At 30.6% G+C, this 17,489-nt stretch overlaps 2 protein-coding genes across 3 annotated transcripts; both read right to left on the bottom strand.

The window, feature by feature from the left end:
* Window positions 1-1,447: 1,447 nt before the first annotated feature.
* On the bottom strand, window positions 1,448-6,511 carry LOC114196301 (signal peptide peptidase). 2 transcript variants are annotated; one of them, XM_028086903.1, is made up of 12 exons: window positions 6,414-6,511; window positions 6,060-6,164; window positions 5,618-5,733; window positions 5,383-5,534; window positions 5,191-5,276; window positions 4,402-4,529; window positions 4,107-4,157; window positions 3,635-3,721; window positions 3,428-3,497; window positions 2,563-2,699; window positions 2,287-2,364; window positions 1,448-1,695 (listed from the first exon to the last, which is right to left on the bottom strand). In XM_028086903.1, the coding sequence occupies exons 2-12, from the start codon at window positions 6,097-6,099 to the stop codon at window positions 1,621-1,623; spliced, it is 1,020 nt and encodes a 339-aa protein (XP_027942704.1). In that variant the 5' UTR covers window positions 6,100-6,164; window positions 6,414-6,511; the 3' UTR covers window positions 1,448-1,620. The 2 variants fall into 2 exon arrangements, with proteins under 2 accessions (XP_027942704.1, XP_027942703.1); XM_028086902.1 differs by having other exon boundaries at window positions 6,259-6,479.
* A 6,689-nt stretch (window positions 6,512-13,200) lies between these two features.
* Window positions 13,201-17,025, bottom strand: LOC114162291 (proline-rich receptor-like protein kinase PERK15). Its single transcript, XM_028046124.1, has 8 exons — window positions 15,993-17,025; window positions 15,249-15,680; window positions 14,976-15,062; window positions 14,768-14,838; window positions 14,478-14,563; window positions 14,004-14,148; window positions 13,686-13,847; window positions 13,201-13,560 (listed from the first exon to the last, which is right to left on the bottom strand). The coding sequence occupies exons 1-8, from the start codon at window positions 16,753-16,755 to the stop codon at window positions 13,300-13,302; spliced, it is 2,007 nt and encodes a 668-aa protein (XP_027901925.1). The 5' UTR covers window positions 16,756-17,025; the 3' UTR covers window positions 13,201-13,299.
* Between the last annotated feature and the right edge of the window lie 464 nt (window positions 17,026-17,489).

The raw sequence follows: 17,489 nt of genomic DNA on the forward strand, positions 1-17,489 counted from the left end.
CTTTTATAATAAAATATTATTAATACGTATCAATTACATCATCGCATCATTTTTAATTTCCATAACAATGTAATCAGAAATATTATACTATAGAATCTTCTCAATAAATTGAACCATATTCACAATTCAAGATTATAGAGATTCTCAATTTTGTAACTTATAATATCACAATGATTTGCCGCACTAGATATCTTTAAAATGACTTGTATTAAATATATTGTAACAAAAATTAACATCTAACCTATAAAAAATATATATTAGTAATCCAGCTTAAGTTAATTCAAATGGTTCCTTTTACTTACTTTACGAAATTCAATGCAAAAACCTCCTTTAATTTCTCATGTGGTTTAGTCTAAAAGTAGTATAATTCACTTTCTTGATGGTTTCCTATCATTATTGTGAAACATTATCTTAGATGTCTATACAGTATACAACATCACGTATATTCACTAACCATGCTTCATCACATATATCGACTCTGTATATATTTGATATACACATAGCCATACCTAAGTATATATAAATCATACACATTAACTTCAATAATCCATAACAATCAGAGGTATGTTTCATGAGCGAAACTACTTAACTTAAAAGACATAATATATATATATATATATATATATATATATATATATATATATATATATATATATATATAAAACCAAAATCATTTTTTACTTATATCCACTTATTTTAACATAGAAGTGTAAGACAATTTGATTTCACTTTGAGAAATGTGAAGTTGTGTCATGCATGCATAACTTCATAATAAATTTGTGTTAGGCAAAAACAGTTTATCTACGTGGATACAACTTTTAAAACTTGCTCATTTCAATAATTTGATGAGAATATTGTACTAAAATGGTGAAAAAACCAAAGTATTTTCTATAGTTGAAGACTAATTTTACGTTTAGGAATCAACATACGAATTAAATTAACTGCTAAAATTTTATCCTTACTCAGTGAACAAATATGGTTTGTAGACTATCTGAAAACGCGTCATGGTTAATAAATCATCCTGGCGCGAAACAGTTTGACTAATTTATGGGACAAGCTACGTATAATTAAACAATGGCATGTGCACCATTCAAGATTATTTTGTACCATTACAAGTAAACAAACTCATGTCAAACAAACTAAAAATTGCAGATCCTACTGAATATGAACTAGAAACTGGATTTTAGAATTATTTACTGAACACCACTGAAATGTCATTTTCAAATCCTAGACTGATTATTACTGTAATTTCAACAAAGATAAACATCACAATTAGTTAGGTAAAGAATAAGTTTTCCAGAAAAACACAGCAGGAACATAGGAATAACAAGCCATACTTAACAGAGTCAAACCCCCATCCCTCCCCCCCAAAACCACCAAAAAAGTAATGCATGTGTGTGTGCCGAGAACAGAAAGTATGCCATGGAAACCCAAAGAAATCAGGCAGTAAAAGCAAAATGCAAATTTGAAAGATAAAACTAATACATTTTTTTAAAATCACAATCAGTTACAGGGGTGCTGCTGAATAAGTTAGCTTTAAATGTAACGGTGTTTTCAGAAGAACAAAAAAACAGTATTTCTTCTCTGACTAGGAAGTATTGGTATTGGGCATGCATTAACTTATACAACCTTTTTGCTGGACTTGTCCTGCTCTTGAGGTGAATTGGCAGTCTTTGACTCATCGAACTCCAACAACTGCATTGAAAGGGTATGAAAAACTGTTAGAATACATGTTACGCATAAATCCTAACCATCTTCACGTCTTAACTCGTTACTAAATAAAATAACAATCATATATCCAATCCTTTCAAAACATAGTCATAATACACTGCAACAAAAACATATTGCATGAACCTTTTAAAACTGTTCATAACAAAGCAAAGTTTCGTTTAGAAGGTAGAAAACATAAGTTCATCTCCTGCGTCCATGTAGCCTAGTTAAAGGTATATATAGATAGTGAAAAACAGGTGCAAAAGATCATGTCAAAGTAATAGTCTATATAGGACTTAAATTCCCAATATTAGTGACTCTTTCACGACTCCAAATAAAAAATTGTCAAAAGTTTTACGGCAAAATTACTGATGGTGACATCCTATGGTTCATTGATGGGGTTCAAAACGTGATAAATCAAATTTGCATATTTTCATTATACATAGTATTTAATACAAATGAGGTAAGTTCTACTCCAAGGAAAATAATACTGAAAGCACACTAGATATATAAAAAAGGATGGACTAACACTGATATGAGAATGAAGAAACAGAAAATATAAGCAAAGAAACAAACCTGTTTGACATCACCATTCCATATGCAATGAGCAGCCAAGAATCCAATTACAGAAGGTACAATATACAAAAGAGCAGGCTGGCAAAAGGAATACAATCAAGGGAAAAAATTAGTTTAGGAGAGTTTGATCACCAAAAGTCCATGATTGTTCCACAAATTCAGCCAGACATGTATTAGAAATTTAGAACAGTATTTGGCATTAATGATCAGTGACTACAACCCCACACATCCCCAAAACCTACAAAAACAAAACAAAACATGAAACAGATCAGTTACCTGTGCAGCCTGAAACCAGTTCATCACAACAATTGTAAGGACCAAGCCAACAGTGTATCCTACAAATGCACTCTTGAAATATTGGGGCTGTTTTCCTCTGGATACATCAAATCGTAAAGCCAATGCTACAAAAATACCTGAAGGAAAAAAAATACGTAGTCAAAATAAATTGAAGTAACAAACACCAACAAAATTACTATAGAGAAACTTTTCCTTCATTATTGTCAAAGATGTTCATACAGGTACGGATAAAATTTATTTATCACTCTATCTCAAAGTTGTAATGTAGAGTAATAACAACTTTGAGATATTTGGATTTATGAATGCAAAAAAATATGTAAAAAATCACTCTTTAAAATACAGTCACCAAGTTTAATCAGTTAAGTAAACTCGACAAAGTTAAGAGTTTAGAGCAACAAAGCAATTATTCATAAAAAGGGAAAAATAAGGTTCGGAACAATGTCACTTAGCTAGAACGCTGAAAAGACCTTTTTGATATAACAGGGGAGTGGGATAGTTACACCACAAGAGTTTTTTATTTTGAAATTTAGCTTCAAGGGAGCTTAAAAATTTGTGTAGGGGAGGAGAAAATCTGAAAGCGCTACACCCTCAAACTCTCACTCTTGCTCCTCCACAAACAGGGAAGTATATTAAAATAATTCACTTGTGTTCCTACGTGACAGCAAAGTGAAATGCAGATTATTTTCCATTTACTCCCTCATCTTTTCCATACCATTTTCGCAAAATCTTCTAAGCATAGGTTAACAAAGTCTGGTACAAGATACAAATTAAAAGCTGAACTGTATTATTACAGAGCAACGTCACAAAATAAATATATCAATACATAAATGAAGAGTCATCCTACCAGGGATAACAATATCACCAAGTCCAAGCATTGAAAATGGCCTTACAGCATCTGCTGTGGGGAACAAAAGCTGCAAAATAATTTGAATGACAATATTAGGAAGAAATTTATTACAATTTCTATCTAATATCCAAGTAAATATATACACAATTAAAATTCAAAGGTTCACAAAGAGGAATTTCCATTTCATTTAGCTAAAGTTTTAACCTTTATTGGAGCATCAAATGATTTTGCAACGCTGACCATTACTGGAGTGAAGAAAACCCAGAATATGTCATATACAAATAGACCAGCCTGTAAAATAAGAATGTAAGAAAGTCAATGACCATATTTAAAACAAAGGATTGTACAGCAAAAAAAAATGTCTTCTATCTTTTGGAAAATAAGACTAAATTATTATATCTGTAGGGAATAAAATATAATTTGCTCAGGCATTTTATGAGCTTGTATTTGATTTAAAGAGTAAAAAACAAGCTGAATGAATCAGATGATAGAGTAAGTCAAGGTCCAAAGGCCTTTAAATTGTATTTTGTTACAACTAAAAAGAGTTCATGTTTCTCTTCACGAATGACACAGACATATGATCTGGTTTATCCACAGAAAAATGATTGTTGGTATACATGTCTTCTTAAATAAACGCTTTGAGCACCATTAATTACAAAAGAAAGAAAACACCTACCAAGAGAATAGCACCAGTCTTGAAAGACCCAAGAGAAAGCATTTCAATTCCCTGCAAGTGATGAAATGTACATTGGTGTAAATTTTAGTAATCAAAAACTGATTCATAATTCTACACATTGATAGCACAAATGATAGAATGATTTAATTTATTTATCAAAATTCATAAAAAATATTAGTTCAAACCACAAAAGTGGGTACCACAAATTTTGTATAAAATATATAATAAATTGATGATGAAACTTTATCATAAATAGTAGTTGATAGGAAAATTTATATATAGAAAATTGACAGACCTGAATACAGAAAGCAAGACCCAATATATTATTTGCCAGCCAATGCTTCCGCAAAGCATACCAAGCACAAAAGAATGTCCCAGGGATTCCAGCAACGACCTGTGACCTTGTAAACTCAATCTCCACAGCTGGACAAGAAAAGTATAAGCAGAAAAATATATATTATGCGTGATAGAGGAAGATTAATCTCAACTTGATCAACTTGAATGAGGAAGATTAATCTCAACTTCATGTACAAATAACTAACACATAAAATGCAAATCATGAGGATAATCGTGTAATGATAATAAATAAAGAATTAAAAAGCCAACAACATAAACAGTAAAGCATAATAATTAGCCAAAGACATTGGTGATCATAGCTGATCAACAGAACTTAAAACTTAAGTCAAATAAAATAATTAGTGAGTGTAGCTAGAGCCACCAACTGGTCAACAGTTTTCACAATAACACGAAAATGACTCCCCTTTTGATAATTGTGACAAGCCACATTGGTCCATGGGGGTATGAAAGCATTTACCTTTATTTTGTCTAAAGGGTTGAATTTATAATGCCTTCTCGAGAAAATAGTTCAAAATCATGCTAAAAATTACATTTATTAAAAAGAAAAAATAAATGAATTATCAACAAATAAAGCCCTCGAGCATTTTTTATATTTGATTGGGCACATCACAACGAGTACAAGTGCCCAGAGGCTGCATTAATAGGAATTTGGAACTAGATGCACCGCAGTTCAGAGAAAATACTATCACCAACAATAAGAAAACACACTAGCCAGGGAGTCACATACATCGGAAATATGGAAGTCGCCAGACTATGACGTCCTCATTCCAATGCTTTGGCAGAAAACGTTTAATAAACGGTAATAATGTTGCCCTGTAGACAGTGGAAAAGAAAGTGTTTAATAAAATACAAAAAATATTAACAAAAAGATTTTATCGATACTATGACAAGGACATCCAACGTGAGGAAAAGAACATACGAAAGCGCAACAATCCCGAGTACAAAGAAGTAGCCTGTCAATACAGTGTTCACCAAGTCCTTGGATAGAAACTTGAAGAGTAAGAACAGTGACAATAACATCGCACTTCCAACAAAGGGGAAACGCATGGCATGTTCATTCGACATTGTCTCCTGTAAAATTATTTGCAACAGAAATCAGATTAACCACCAAAGAACACAATATAAAGAAGGGAATAAGCAGATTAAGTACTCACAGTTGGCGGGGTTGGTTTGACAGAGCGGTAACATCCCACGAACACAGTGAGACAAGCAGTCAAAATAACATTTAAATTCGGATCTACTTTCACAACAAGCGGTGCTAAGGTTAAACCTGTGATTACAAATAAAATGACAATAATATTGAGAAATTGAGGAACAAAAACAGACTCACTCTCCCTCTATCACTCACGCATTGACATTATTATGATTATTATTAAACAAACAAGTATTATTAAACAAAACAAGGCCCAGCTACCAAAATTCAATACCCTAAAATTTTAGAATACAGAACCACAACTCAATTCAATTCAATTGAGAATGAATGATACAGCAACTACATTGTGCTACAATGCCAAAAAAGCTCGATATGAATCACACAGCAACTGGAAGGTTGCTCAATAAGAGTATCAACTGAAGCATGAAACACGAGAAACAAACCTGTTAAAGCCAAATTCGCAATTCGTTCGGTTTTCTTCATCCTCCTTGACCTCTTTTCTGAACAATTTTGGATCTAATAAACTCACGTTGCGAGAATGGCCTCCACTGCGATTAAAAAACAGCACGAATCACCAAAATTGAAAAACAAAAAACAAAATCGTCGATCAATCTAGAAAAAAGAAAAGGGAAAGAGGGCAACCTCCAATCGCAAAAGGGAATTGCAGGAGCGGTTGGCCCCAGAAGCAAAGCAGATCGAAGAGAGATAGAGAGAGAAATTGTTTTGGGAGAGAGAAATTGATTGTAGAAAATGGAAATAAAAAAAAATTGCAGAAGGATTAGGGTTTTAAGATTTACCGTGATAATGAGAGAGAGAGGTTACTGAGGTTAGGACCAAAAATGAAGATAACTTGGCAAACGGTCAATTGACGGTGGTTGTTACTGCTTTGTGTTGTGAGGAATCAATTGGGTTTCGCCGTTACGTGACGACCATGTGAAACGTGACTCTGCTCAACGATCCACGTAATTTGAGCTCTCTCACCCAATCAAATATTTTCGAGTTGCCACGTAGGATTTCAGATTTTGTGTCTGTCAAATCCGTGTTAAAAAGGAAAAGACAAGATATAATTTTGATAAAACATTTTTTTATATAAAATTTTATTCTCTTATCACATTAGTATAAGGAAATTTTTGCATAACAAATTGTTTTAGCTTTTTTCAAAATCTGAAATTGAAAATATCTGTTTCTTACATTTTAATTATTTTTCTTACAAAGTTATTGATGAAAGAAATTATAAATTTTGTTATGATAGGTAAAACTTTTTTATATTTCGTAAAATATAACTTTTATCGTAAATTTTACATTATTTTTGTATTTTTTAATAACAATAAATAATCGATGGATTTTGAGATATCGGTATGTATAAATTTTATAAAAATGCCTACTTTATTAGAAAATTTTAATTTTTTGAAACAATTATTTTTAAATATGTTTACCTAAATAATTCTATTTAATGTTCACTATTAGAATTTGATGAAACTTTTTTCAAATTATTACGATTATAATAAAAACTTCTAATATAACATAGTATTCACGGCATTTATCCAAATAATACTACTTTTATTTATATTAGACAAAAACAAATTCCGACATTTATTTTAACATAATTGAAAAAAATGTTAACTTTTCTGCCAATTTTTTTTAAATTTTTTCTTAAATTTTAAAACTATAAAAAGCTTATTCATTTTTAATTTATTTTAATAAATTTAATATAAATCATTAAATAATTAATGTGCCTTTTATTATTAATAAAATAATAAATTCGTCTATCAGTATTTGTAAATATTATTAATTTAACTTTTATAGTTTGAATTTATGATTTGTTACCATTTTAGTAGATGATATTTTTAATATTTATTTTAAATTTTAATTTAAACTATTTCAAAATAAAACTTCTGGTACATTTAAATAAATTCATACTTACAATACTAACTCAAATAATTAATTTAAATTTTCAATTATTCTTAAAAAAAAATCAAATATTATTAATTTTAAATCAAAAAAATTCAATACCCAAAAAAGAGAAAATATTTTTCAAAAATACTATCATATTTAAAAAAAAAAACAATCATAATATGTAATATTATCGATAAACACATGACAACTTAATTTAAGATATTACCTAATTAACTAAGTAAATTTATTAAAAATATTAAATTATTTAATAAGTTTGTAAAATTTTAATAATTATAACTAAGATATTAAAATTTTTTATTCAAAACATATTTTCTTTATTTAAATTTTTTAGGCGTAATTATATTTTTAAGTCTTAATAAATTTGAGAATTTTCTCAATTAAGTTTCTGATAAAATTTTGTACTCTGAGTATTTAATAAAGTTTGTGTATTTCTTAACTTTTTCTATAGAAGAATGAGTGGCTCTTAACTTATCGAAGTAATTAGGTTAAATTACTCTTTTGGTCTCTTTATTTGTTATGAAATTTCATTTTGGTCCTCGCGTTTTTTGTTGTATCAATTTGGTTTTCATTTTCTTAAAAGTCAACGCCACGTGTCAATTTCTGATTTTTTTGATTCTTTTTAAAAAATTTTAAAATTTTTTTAAAATTTATTATCTTAAATTTAACTAAGTAATTTAACCAAGTAATTATTATCTTACCAAGTCTTAGAAAGATGATGTGATTGTTAGGTGACTGAAGTGATTATTATCTGTTATACGTTTAAAATGAGATAATTGAAAATATGTATTTAATACAACAATTTAATGAAAAATTGAAATTCGTCTTTGTCTTAAATTGTGATACAGTTTGATTTCACACCTTACAACTAAATAGATATAGTCCTCCTACTTTAATTGCATTAAATGTTTTTAAGGTATTAAATATGACAATAAAAAAATTGAAATATCACATTTAACTCTTTGAAAAGAATTTAAAATAATTAAAAGTAAAATTATTATATATATATATATTAAGTTTAAGAAATAAAATATACGAAAAGTGTAAGATAACATCAAGTTCTTAATTTTGCGTTTAAAATTAGGAACTATAAAAATATTTATCCTTTTTACCTGTAATTATGTTTTGGAATTTTATTATTTTGGTACTAAACAAAAAATAGTTTAAATAAACTAATGATCTACCTGATTGAAATAACCCTGCATATTACTACACAATATTATACGCACTTATAAAAATTAAAATTGAATTAATTAAAATAATATAGGACGATAAAAGATACCAACACAGTTCTGCCAGTCTATAATAATTATAATGGCATACCATTTTGTAGTACTTATTCATTCACTAACATATTTTTTTCTCCATATATATTCCATTAAATATATTTACTACATTTAAAAATTAAATATCTAATGTATCAGGACAAATATTATATTTATTAATTAATTTCATAAACGTATTAACTTTCAATAAATATCGCATTAAATAAGTATCGCATTTAATATTTATTGCTAGATCGACGATAATATCATTTAATTTGCAATTAATCAATATGCATCCATATTTTAATTCGAATCGTGTATTCATATTCGATAAGTGTATTTATATACGATATTTTAAGATACTATTAATATTTATTAATAAAATTTTTAATCTATAAAATATTAATATTTTTGTAATGACGATAATTTATAACATTTTATATCGACTATTTTTTTATTATATTTAATTTTAGTTTGAATTTATACAATAATAATTTAAATTTTTAAAAATTATTTTACATTTCTTAATGTATTTATATTTGTAATACGTATCATATTATATTATTCTAAAAATAAATTATATTATTCTAAAAATAAACGTATCGTATATCGTATTCGTGTCAGAGTGTCATTTCCAATATACTACACAATCAACATTAAATTTAATATAAATGTCAAAACATACGTTTCATTTCATTACAAATAACCGTAATTACTAATAAAGTCGCATGTAACATTCTCTAATTTAACATTAAATGACATTCAAATTTAAATTTATTAACTTTCATATTTTGTTTATCCAAGTATAATTTTTCTTATTATTTGTCACAAAGAAAATCTTTTTTGTTCTTTCTTTTTATAATTTAATAATATATTTTTCTATTATATTTTTAATCCTTACAATAGTTTTTAAATAATCTATACATATATTTGTTATATTAGATGAAGACAAAAATTATACAACCATTCATTTGAATAAAAAAATATATTATATTTTTTTAATTTTTATATATATATATATATATATATATATATATATATATATATAAATTTAAAAGACATGTAAAAGATAATGAAGGAGAGAGTGTTGGGAGAGAAATAAATTGTAAAAACAGATTACTTTATGACCGGTTAAACCAATTGATACTTTCATAAATTTAAAGGATGAATTTAAACAAGAAAAGGATTATATATTATTTTTTATTCTTTGTTCTAAGAGGAGCGATGATAGCAAGAAATGCAAATCTAAATATTCGAATTTGGTAACAAAGTAATGGTTTTTTTTTTAAATGTGCGACTAATTTAAAAGTTTGTCATCATAATTTATTAATCTTTTAAGTTTATTAAGTATTCAAAATATATGCTTTTGTTAAATTTTGGTCATTTATTTCGTTAATCGAATAATATGATGTGATTGATTTTTTTTATCTATTAAAAATGTGTTAAATTATATGACTAATATTGCGACTAATTATTGGTAACAAAGTAATGATTTTTTTTTGTTTTAAATGTGAGAATAATTTAAGAGATTGTCATAATATTTCATTATTTTTTTAAGTTTATTAAGTATTCAAAATATATGTTTTTTATTGAAATTTGGTTATTTATTTCGTTAATCGAATAATATGATGTGATTGAGTTTTTTATCTATTAAAAATAATGTTAGATTATGTGACTAATATAAAATAATATTATTGTTAATTTAAAAGGAATTTTATTAAATTCTCTATTATAAACAATGATGTAAAAGGTTATCGGAGAGTATGAACTTTCTTGTCATCCACCATGTTCTACATAAAACCAATAACCGGATGAGGTAATATAAGATAATAATTAATTTATTTGAAGATGTGAAATCATTTCAAGAAAAATAATGTTTTGAATGAGAAAATTAAAAAGAATTTTAAATTGAGAAAATTTAAGAAGGTATTTTAAATAAATAAAATTTAAAATTTATTTAAAAAAGGAAATTAAAAATTTTTAAGTTGTGGACCTGCTCGTCAGTTAGGATAAAAAAGTCCTCAGGTGCAAAAAGTCAAGTCGGACAGGGTCAAAGATCGAGATAGACTGACTTATGACGAAGGTTGTGCCAGGACGCCCGGGACCGAAGGTCAAGCTAGGATGATATGGACTGAATGTCGAGCTAGGGTGGTCGAGTTGAAGGTAGAGTCGGGGCTGACCAGTTTAGGCCATAGGTCGAGTTGGGACGACACAGGTTGAAGGTCGACTCGGATTAGCTCAGGCCGAAAGTCAAACTAAGCCAGCACGGGCCAAAGGTTGAATCAAATCAACTCGAGCTAAAAGTCGAGCCAGACTGACAGAGGCCAAAGGTCAACCCTGGTCGGCTTGGGTTGAATGTTGAGTTGGCTTAAGTCAAAGGTCGAGCCGGCTCAAACCGTGCCAAACCTGGAGGAAATTTGAGCTAAGCCGACCCAACCCAGACTGAAGATCGTCAAGCTAAGTTAAGTTACACTCAAAGATAAAATTGAGTCCATCAAATATATAAATTAAATTATTTTATCTAAATAAGAAAAATGAAATTTATGATATTTTAATTAGTTTATCCAAATTAATTATTTAATAAAAGAAGAAAATTCATTTCCAAATAATTTAATTACTAAGAATTACAATTTCTTAAAATTGTTAAAATTTCTCGTTCAAACACACAATGTAATGTAAAGGTCAATTCCTTTAGTTTATCATCTCCATTTTATATCAATCTCAAATTTTCATCTTATATGTGGAGATAAATTAATAAAATGATAAGATAAAATAAAAATTACTTTACTTAATTAAGAAAAAATTTAACCGGTAGAAACTCAATTAAAAATTATAAAGTTTTGAGTATTTAATATAACAACTTTTTTAATAAAAATTTAACTAAAAATAATTACATTTATAAGAAACTTATAATTAGTTAAGTCTTAATAAACATTTAATTAAAAATATTTATATTTATAAGAAACTTGTAATTAGTTAAGTCATAACCGAATTGAAGAAAACAATTAAAAATACATTCCTAATCCTCTCTAAGATTAGATGAATGAAAACTAAATTATAAAACATTATAATAACGTGAATAATAATAAAACTTACAAATCAACAATTAATAATAATAATAATTTTGAATTATTATTATTATTAATAAAGCTACACATCTTTAATTTTTAATAATAATAATAATAATAATGTGAATCATTATTTATATTTCTATATTACTTCATTTCTATGGACGAGGTGCACTATAAATTATGACAATAATAAGATTTAAGTATTTGCATTATTATGTTTAATTCTTTTAAATACCTTTTAATAGGTCCAATGACAATTATCATATGGGTGTGAGTTGCAAACTACCATTTCAGAGTTTATCTAGCGAGTGTGATGGTGGAACTGCCATTGTGAGACATGGACAAGTCTCTAAGTTACACTCACAAACAAGATACATGCAAAAGGCCATAACTTGTAAATACTGATTAGAACCTAAAATGAGCACCGACTAATATTGTATGTTTTATTTACTAGGGAGGTAGCTCAAGACAATTAAGTGGGAGTTTATAAACACTACTAGGGGTAAGACTTGAACTTGGAAGGTTTCTTATACTGAACTATAATATTTTGTTTGAAAAGGTGATATATTTTGTTTTATTTTATGTTTTAAATTATGTGGGGATTGTTAGAAATATTTAATATAATTTAAAATATTATCATACGATTACTTGTATTTGTATAAACTTTTAAGTTTATGGATAAATGTTATTTATGGTTAACTGTAATTTTATTACAAATTAATATTTTATTTAATCATATCTATTACCATTAATTCTTAAGTCTCTCCCTACTACCTATAAATACTCCTATTTGCATGGGAGTACATAACAAACACGATATATAAGTGTTTTGTCTTCTTCCTTACAGTATCTTTTAACACATGAGTGTTCATAAGGTTCAGATATCCTTCATTGCACTCGATTGATTTGATTGCACTCGATTAATCTGACGGATTGTTATATCTTGAGAGAAAAACGCATGTGATTTTGTTTTACCATATACAATAAAAACTTTTTCTTTCTAAAGAAAATGCTTTACGTGTCTCGACCCAAAATATTTCTCCTTCTCTCTTTACTTTTACTTTTTATCTCTTGTTGATACAAGAATTGTAGTTCTCATTAATATTCTCTAATTCATAAATATGTCTTAATATTATTATTATTATTATATTATTCATATTTTTATTATTATTTGTGAATTTGGTTATTCATTTTCTAACCGCTAATCCACAACATTCTATGTAGATCATCTTTAATTACGTTTTGAAATCTCTAACCCACTAAGTTGAGGAATTTTTTGAATAAAAAGTTGCCAAAAAATTTGAAAACCAATTAAGAATTTGAACGTCTTACTCTAGTCTGGACTGTGTACGAGATTTTCATCTTGAGTAGAACATAATTACCATAGTTCTGAATTCTAAGTTCACAATACAATTCTCCATGTTTAACCTCTTTTACAATATTTCTCGGAATGATCCGTGAGCCTCACTACTTGAGCCTGATGAGTAAAGGCCACAAGCACTAGTGGTTTCACTGTACCCACTAGAGCTGTATTTCTGAGCTGGTAGTGCCAAATTGAAACTTCTTAACTCATACTGGTATTGGTTGTCACCATAATCTAAATAATTTGACCAGTTGCGTTCTGGGGTATTCTCCGGTGTAACATCTCCAACAAGATCAGTAAGAGAAACTACTCCTTCTAAGGCTCCAACTATCTGTTACAAATTGTGAACTTAGTGATCAGAGGCTCATATGTACTTACACTAAAAACAGACCATGATTATCACAGCTAGAGAGAATTTCAACAAAGGAAATCTAGACACAATGAACAGATGATTACTTGGCTCATACGAGGTCGAAGCCTGGATGAATGGCGCACACAAGCAGCTGCACATGTAATCATTCTAACCATCTCATCAGCTTCGTAATTTTTCTGCAACCTTGGATCAACAAGGTTGTCGAAACTATCTTCTTGGAGTGCTCGAGCAAGCAATGGCCTAGCCTACAGTGTCAATACACAAACATATTCGCAAGGTCATTTTAATACTCCGAGGGTCAAGATCAAAAGAAAATCGTCCTTCAAATTTACTATTACTTTGAGTTGGAAAAACATATACTATATCTATAGACATTGTTGGAGAGAACTCAGTCAACTCACCCAGTCAACCAAGCTCTCATTCCTGGATCCTGCTGCAGTGATCGGTGGACGTCCGGTTATAAGTTCTAAAAGCATTACGCCGTAGGAATATACGTCTGATTTATCTGTCAATTTACCACTTGATGCATACTCCGGAGCCACATATCTGCAACGAAACTTTTGGCTTTGAAGTTCTATATATAGTTGCCAAAAAGCTGATCTTGACATATGCAAATGCAACACATGATCGCTGTATAGAAACATTTTTTTTCAACCCTTTTTATCTGTTACTTGTAAGAGAGGGCGCTGCTTATTTACTGAAGAGCTAAAATGACCAATGTTTACTTTGTGATGCTGACTTAATAGGAGAGAAAAAATTCAATGTTTACTTCAGTATTTTAAGGATTTCACAGCTCTTTCTATTTCAAGAAAACGATGAGGTTAATGTTAAGTAATTCACTATGATACGTGCAATAAGATGGAGAGAGTCCTTACCCAAAGGTTCCCATCACTCGGGTGGTGAGGTGACTAATATGACTATCGTTGTTTGGCAAGACTTTCGCCAGGCCAAAGTCAGAAACCTAATACAAACAGAAGCTCAGCATAAATGTCTCTAGAGTAATTGAGAAAGATAGGTCTTAGATCATCAGTTATTAACGTAGGTACACTTCATGTGTTGTATGATGCACTGGGAACAAAATTTGGAAGTCATTTGGAAATATAAAATCCGTATAAAATTAATACTAACATTATCATTAATAATCAAGGAACAAAATTAGACTCACCTTGGGTTCAAACTTAAAATCAAGAAGAATATTAGATGCTTTAATATCACGGTGAATAATTGCTGGATTACCTGTAACCAATTATCATTTCCTATAGTCATAAGCACAGGATCCTTATATAAGATTTAAGTATGTAAAATCAAGGAATGATATATGTTAACAGCAAAATCCTGAATCAGATTCTAACTCAAAAGTGAAGAATTCTCACAATCTTCATGTAGATATGCCAGCCCTTTTGCAGATCCGACGGCAATTTTAATTCTCGTTGTCCATCCTAAGAAGATACTCCCCTCCCCTGCAATACAATTTTATGTCATCTTCAGGATCATGCAACTGTAGTATGGAACCATTGAAAAAACCTGTTCATCTAGACAGGACAAAGCAACGATACTTAAAAAGGAAACTTTTCACGAGAAACCACCAGTTCCACAACAACAGAGCAGAAAAATTTCCGGTGGGTTACCGTAAATTACAGACTTACCATGCAAGTGAAATTCCAATGTGTTATTTGGAACAAACTCATAAACAAGCATTCTCTCTGCCCCAGCAACGCAGTAGCCAACCAATTCAACAAGATGCTTATGATGCACTCGGCTAATTGTCTCAACCTCAGCTTGGAATTCTCTCTCTCCTTGTTGGCTACCTAATTTTAGTTGCTTAACTGCAATTTGCTTTCCACATGGAAGAACTCCTTTGTACACATAGCCAAAGCCACCTTCTCCAAGAAGATTGGACTCAGAGAAACAATTAGTGGCCGCTAATATTTCATCATACCTGAAACTACCATTCCCGGGACTGAAGGCTGCCCTTGGAGCATGATTTGGAATTGTTTTCACAGACACTGACTTAAAAGAACCTGATGTGAGATTCGGTGGCAGCGTTGGATTTGATGGCACTCGAATAACATGAGATCCTGATCCAAACCATGAAATGCATTGAATTGAACTCTATTATCCATCACCTTTTTATATAATAGAAAGGATCATGTAAACTACTAAACTAAGCCTTTACATTTAGGGGAAAAATTAGCTATTCGTATGTTATTATTGCAGTTTCATATCGCTAAATATACAATAAAAATTTGAATTACAAGTTAGTATGAGTTATTAAAATGAAATTTTGATTGGATTAAGTGGCAGAAAGTACTTAACAAACTGATGTTAACTTTTGTCATGAGATTTATCCCAATTTAACGAACAAACAAAAAGGGATAAGATTTTCTAACCCTTGGATTCAATGGAGGGTGGTGATTCCTTAGTGCGACCCGTGCATAGATTCTTCTGTTTGTTTTTCTTCCTATTCCTGCATAGAAGTAATCCAATGCTAAAACCAAACACCAAAACGATTGCCCCAATTACTAGCCCAACAATGAGCCCACTTGCCACGTGGAATGTTGAGGTCTTCTGAAAATTCACAGCCACCGGCAAATTCACTTCTTGCGGCGCCGATAACGGCAAGGCGGGGCTCCACGGCGTTGCCAAGGTTGGTTCCCTCGTGAACGAAGGAGGTAAAGGCGGTGGAGGAAAACTCGATGTCGTCACCGCCGCCGCCTCGGGTGTCAGAGGCATATCTGGCAATGCAGGTGGAAAATCGGCTGTCGGAGACGGAGGTGATGGTGCGACTGCAAATGGCGGAAACGACGTCGTTGAAGGCGCTGTGGCATATGGAAACGGAAGTGGCTGGGATGCGGTGATCGGAGCCGGAGGCGATTGCGAAACTGCGAATGGTGGAAATGGCGGTGTGAAAGATTCCGGCGACGGAGACGGCAACACCGGCACCGTCAGAGGAATAGGTGTAACTGAAGATGGCGGTGGCGGCAGACCTTGGACGAGTAATGTTTCCGGCGACGGCGAGGTTGGGGCTGGAGGCGTCAGAAACATCGATGGTGACGGCGAGGATTGGAATGCGGGTGCTGCTGGTTGCGGGAACGGCGGAGGAATGACGTCAACCGGCATAGTCGCCGGAGAATACGGTGTAACTGCAAACATGATTGTATTCGTTTTCCGTAAAAGATGGCTACGAGTTGGAAATTGAAGCCGAAACTCATGCAGGTGAAGAAGCCAAACAAAGCCTGTATGAATATTATAGTGGGCGCCGAATTGCAATGAAAACTGAAAAGAAAATTATGACATAGCAACTCTATAAGCTCTAGCATGTAGCCACAAATGGCTAGTGCAATCCAACTCTGGTTAACACCTTTTTCTATCAACCACTTGTGTTATTGTATTTCTGTTTCGATAAGATAAAACTACTAAAAGAACAAAAAATGGTTTCACCAACTCTTAGGATAAATTCATAATGAAAAGTTTGTAATTTTATGTTGGTACAGTGGTAGAGAGAGTGAGGTGCATGTGGTGGTTAACCTTTTCGAAAAATTTAATAGTAATGGTCCCATAGTGTGACCTTTTTTCAGAATGTGAGATAGAGAAGAAGAGGCACAGAAAAGAGTGGTTGAAATTGAAAAAAATAAAAAGATAAATAAATGAAGGAATCATGGTTTTCTCTAGTGATGGAAAAAAGATGTATGGCAGAGTGGAAATGAGGCACTCTCAACTTCAATGTTAGCTGCTGAACACTCGCTGTGCATATTTAAAATAGAGTAAAGCTGCATTTTGCATTTGGGATATTAAAGAAACATAGAACAAAAATGGAGAGACACGTAAACAGCAGAGAGTCTATGTTTCCTTATTTTCAGTATCCCAAGATGTCACATGTACCTCGT

This window comes from Vigna unguiculata, chromosome 9, assembly GCF_004118075.2.
Source record: "Vigna unguiculata cultivar IT97K-499-35 chromosome 9, ASM411807v1, whole genome shotgun sequence".
Classification (NCBI taxonomy): Eukaryota; Viridiplantae; Streptophyta; class Magnoliopsida; order Fabales; family Fabaceae; genus Vigna; species Vigna unguiculata.